Source organism: Pteropus vampyrus, unplaced genomic scaffold (assembly GCF_000151845.1).
Source record: "Pteropus vampyrus isolate Shadow unplaced genomic scaffold, Pvam_2.0 Scaffold46, whole genome shotgun sequence".
Classification (NCBI taxonomy): Eukaryota; Metazoa; Chordata; class Mammalia; order Chiroptera; family Pteropodidae; genus Pteropus; species Pteropus vampyrus.
This window is the reverse complement of record NW_011888827.1, coordinates 4191068-4196478: the sequence shown is the minus strand read 5'-3', so window position 1 is coordinate 4196478 and position 5411 is coordinate 4191068. Positions and strand designations below refer to the sequence as shown.

General features: G+C 39.6%; 1 protein-coding gene across 1 annotated transcript in view; it reads left to right on the top strand.

Annotated features, from left to right (window-relative positions):
• Window positions 1-1389: 1389 nt before the first annotated feature.
• The window catches only part of PNLIPRP3 (pancreatic lipase related protein 3), a 30987-nt gene continuing 26965 nt past the window's right edge, over window positions 1390-5411 (top strand). The window contains exon 1 of the mRNA XM_011359258.1: window positions 1390-1438. Within this exon, the coding sequence (XP_011357560.1) occupies window positions 1390-1438 (49 nt within the window). The remainder of the gene's footprint in view (window positions 1439-5411) is intronic.

Genomic DNA, 5411 nt, shown 5'->3' with positions numbered 1-5411 from the left:
GTGCTACTGCAATTATGTTATTCGTGCTGATCCTACACATGTGGCTGAAAACATCTATTCTTGAAATTCCACTTGAAAAAAATGAACAGTTATAACTGGCAAAGCTTTTAGAGCGTGCTTTTCCATGGCATGGCTACTGGCCTTTCAGGGGGCCAGGCCCAAGCTCGGTGCTGCTGAATAGTCTATTCTCTAAGCACTGCAGGTCTGCACACTGGGAGGACTGGCGGCTGTGAGTTTCAGGAAATATTTCAACCAAATAAAGCACCCAAGTCTTGTGCCTACTCTTGTTCACAATCTCTTCTTTGATTCTTGCGTAATGTAACAAGGTTTGTATGCAAAGACTGAATGCCTCATAAATACTTTTAATGTTATTATGGTGAAAAAGAAAAAATTAAGAAAAACCAAATTCAGCCATCTTCTGTGAACTTTCAAAAATTGAGAAACGGACTAAAGATATCTATGGATTGAATTGCTCATCATTTTAAGTTAATGTAGTAGCCAAAAAGGCAAATTTGCTTTACATTAAGTATATAATAAAGCCTATGTACAATGATGTAAGGGGGTATTTAGCTGTATGTGAACATAAATTTATCTTATAACCATTAACATAATGGAAAAAATGACAGCAATAAAATTAACACTGAATATAGTACTTACTGTATACTAGATACTAGTCATAGAATAAGTAATTCAGTCATCTAGATGACCCTATGAGTTAAGACTCATGACTGTCCCCATATTACATGTGAGGAAAGGCACAACGAGGCTTACTAGCTCACGGTCACTGCTAATAAGTGGCAGAGCCAGAATTTTGGCCCAGGTGATCAGGCTCTAGAGTAGGTGACAGCAACTGCTATGTTACTTTCCTGTGCAGGTAAGACAGGCAGGTTAGCGAATGTCGTTGTTTAACTCACTTATGTTTTAGCAGAGTCCGTTTGTATAAAGTGGATGTTTGCACTGAGAAATATGTTGGGGAAGAAATATTCAAAGTGTATAATTCTCATTTGGAAAATTTTTACCTTTTAAATGTTTATCTACCATCTCAAAGCCTTAAAATAACTTTCAAGGGTGACTCAGTCTGTGCTTAACCAAAATATTACTAATGTTGAATCAGCAAAATCTCACAAATTTTAATTACTGATCACACAATGCAAGACACACCCCACTAATTATCTCTCTTAAAGAGAAGGAAGCCGTCTAGCTATGGCACATTCACTTCGTAAGACGTAGAATTCCAGGTGCTGTGAGGCTCCGTGCTCTTCTGGACCTAGATCTTAAATAGTGAGTGGTGTCATTTTTTAAGAAAATTTCTGAATACTTTATAGCAAGGTGACTTTATAGGTAAAAATCTTCAAGAAGATTTTATGCGATTTAAAAAAATCAACTTAGATGTTTGGAATTTGGATCGCTTCATTCTTATTCTTTGGCACGTCAGCAGGTAAGACTCATATTTTATAAGTTCCTTAAAAATAATGAGTATATTCACATGCAAAATGTAATTGACGTAGACTTTGAAATTTTGGCTCTGTTTATATTTTGATTTGTTTGTCATAAAATTATCTAAGGAAAATGCATCAATTTTGTAATAATGAATCTGAAGAGCATATGAGAAGCATCTATTTCCAATAATACAAAAGCTACTGGATAGTCTTGTGTGTGGCTCCCAGCTCTGCCACTTACTGGCCTTACGGCCTTGGCCAAGTAACTTACCCATTAAAGTCTCAATTTCTTCACTTCTAAAATGGATATGTAGCAGTAAATTTAAAAAAAATACATATTTCCTATTTCAGTGCCTGACAGTAGATGCTCGACAAATATTTGAATGAAGAATGAATGAATGAATGAATGAATGAATGATTAATGCTGATTAGAAATTCCATGTTGATTTTTTCCATCTGTGTCATGATTTTGTGAAAGGATATTGGTCTTGGACATTTCTTACACATTAATTCAATATTCATTGACTTGTGCTCTTTACACTGTGGGTGCCTTACGCATTTACTATGTGGTAGTTACTGGTTTTGTTTGTTCTTACCACCCTGTTCAATACTGTGCCTATAGGCGCAATAAAAGGTAGTTGATATGTTTTAACTGAAATAGAATAGAAGAATCTCAGTGTTTTTTAGTCCCTGCCCTCTAGCTCTCCTCTGCAGGATAAAAAATGAAGAGGATGGAGCCATCATTAGTTTTAGGATATGCCAAGAACTGTGCTCTCTTTTCCATGATTTTCCTGCTTGAACACTGAAAGCAATGAGACTCATGAGTCCCAGAACAGAATTAAGAAGTGAGCAAAGTCTGCCCTGATCTGTTTTCTCATATTGTCACTTTCTCTATCTCCTCCTTCTGGAGCCCTCTTTGCTAGCTCTACTCACAGCCCACCTCTCAAAATATTCTCTGAACAAAGATGCCAATATATTTTTAAATCAACAAATACAGTCACCTACTATGTGCCAGGCACTGTACTAAGCTCTGGAGATACAATCGTGATTGATAAGGCTTCCTTAGAGCCCCTCAGAAATATTTGCTTTTCAGTAGGGAATGGCTTCTGTTTGGAAGCTCATTGAATTAAGCAAACATTCTAAAATGGGAGGTACCAGAGGACTGAATGCAAATAGACTCTGCTATAAATTTAATAATACAATATAGGTAATTATACAAATGTGAAGTAGACTTAATTTTTAAAAAATATGGCAACCGTATAATGGATATACATATGTAATAAAAATATATGTATATATTATCTGTTTCACATAACCATATATTTTATTTAAAAAATATTTTATTGGGCAGCTAACTCCCTCTTCACTTACCCAGTTTAAATCCCACGGTCAATTTTAATCATGCTTTGGTTTATACATTAGACTTCTCTGTTGCTCTTGCTTCACTTGACTTAACCATGACCCTGATTAAATCCAACACTGGGCTTGCTTTGTGCCTGCACCTGTGTAGCTGGATGTGCCTGAAAAACGAAAACAAAAACAAAAACAAAAACATACCACGCTGACTGTCTCACTGCGAATTCATGGTTATTAAACTGAAGTGGACCCTAAAGGTGCAAAGCCACCATTCTCTACTTCTCTAATCTTTTCATTTTTCCAGATTCCTGGGTGATTTTGCTTTTCTCCCCTCTGCTCAGACCTCAATGCCTCCCTGCTCATCAGCAGTCTCGGCTGATCTCCTTACTTCCTAGTTCAATAAGAAAATAGAAACAAAGACAAGAGACCTTCCATAAGACCTGAGCACCACCACATCCATCCAGCTGCCTACATGTACCTGCCCATACACTCTGCCTTCTCTCTGCTCCTATGCTCTTGCTCCCAACAAAGGCCAAACTTCCTCCTATACATTAGACCCCACCTCCTCACACCTGCTGCGGGATAGTGCCCAACAACATTCCCTTCCACTCCTCCTGTTTCACTGGGGTGCCTCCTCTCTTTTGGACCATTCCCAGCTACACACAAACACGCCGAGTTCTCTCATCTTCACAATATCACTTTCGACTTGTCCTTACGGGGTTGCCTATTTCTCCTCCCTTCTTTCTTGAACTCACTCCCATCAGGCTTACACCCCTACCACGCCGTTAAAGCTCCACTTGTCACAATAACCAGTCACCCCTGTGTTGATAAGCCCGTGGTCGGTTCTCCATCCTTATCTCATTGGATAACTGTATTTGGTACTCCTAACTGCTCCCTCCCCTGGCAGTCTGTTTTTAAGTTGGCTTCTAGAATGCCACACATCCTGGGTTTTCTCCTACTTTTCTGATCCTTTCTTGGAAATTTTCTTTGCTAGTCCCCCCTCATCTTGATTTCTTAATGATGGAGTATTCTAGGACTCAGTCCTTGGACCATCCTTCTTCTTCACCTGCAATCACTCCCTCGGTGATCTCATTCATACTTGTGGCTTTGACCACCATCTTTCTGCTAATGACATTTAAATTCATATTTCCAGCTGATGTTTTCTCTGGAATTCCAGATTCATATCCAACTATCTCTGTGACATTTCCACGTCTGAATCTAATTTATGTAAAAGCTACATGTCCCAAACCGAGCTCTTGATCTCTACTCCCAAATGTCTTCTTCCCCAAATTTTTCCCATCCCCTTAATGGCAAGTCCAACCTTTCAGGCACTTCCGTCATAAGCCTTGACATCAGCCTTGACTTTTCTTTCTATCTCTCCTCACTGCCATTAGTCAGCAGATATTTTTCAGATCCTCCTTCAAAATATGTGAAGAACCTCACCACTTCTCATCCCTCTCCTGCTACCCCCTTGATTTTAGGCACCACTGTGTCTTGTGTAGTTTACTACAATAGCATCCCAGATGGTCTCTCTGCCTTTACCCTTGGCCTGCATCAATCTGTTTTCAACACAGCAGCCAGCCTAAGTCAGTCTGTGTCTCTTTTCTGCTTGGAGCCCTCCAGTGGCTTTCCCATCTCACTTCAAAATAAAAGCCAATGTACCTGCAAGGATCTACCTGGTGCTGCGTGCTTTGGTCCCCGTTGCCTCTCTAACACCATCCCTTAGTCAAACCCTTGGGGGCCAGATGCACTCCAGCATTCAGATGCTTTTTTGGATTTTAGAAAGGGACTATGGTAAGTATATCGTATAATACAGAGCCCACAACATTTTGGAGCAGTGCCCCATCAACAACTACATGCCTATTTCTGTAGTAAAATTTGCAAATATTCATATTAAATGAGACTATATTGCCTTAGGCCAGTTTTTTTCTGACAAACGAGTTCTTGCAAACTAAATTACAAACGAACAACAACAACAACAACAACAACAAAGCAAAAAACCCACTTTTGTTCCCCAGAGATTTTTAGGTTTTGAAATTGCAGAATAAGGTGCTGAGGACGTGTCTTGCCCCCGGTCCCCTCAGCTCTGGTCAGAACAGCCTCCTCGTGACTCCCTAGTCATAGCAGGCACACTCCTGCCTCACAGCCTTGTGCTTTATCTTCCTTCTGCCTGGAATGTTGCTCCCTCTAGAAATCCTCATGGTTTACTTCTCACAGTCCTTCAGGTTGTGATTCAAATGCCACCATTTTTAATGTAGTCTTGCCTGGCCACCCTATTTGACTTGCAAATCCCTCCTCACCTAAACACACATGAGCCTTCACCCTGCCATGTTTTGTGTTTCTCCCAGCACCTACCACTATTAAATATATACCATATGTTATTTGTTCTTATTCGTTGTCTGTTCCCTCACCCCTCACTAGACTGTACACTCCATGAAGGCTAGGATGACTTTTTCCACTGTTGAATCCCCAGTTCTGGGAACACTATCTATCTGGCACATAATAGGCACCCAAGTAAATATTTCTTGAATAAATTAAAGAATCTATTTTCCAGCTTTTTTTATGTCATTGGAAAAGACTATCCACAGTAAGATAGAGAAATGACTCATTTGGAAA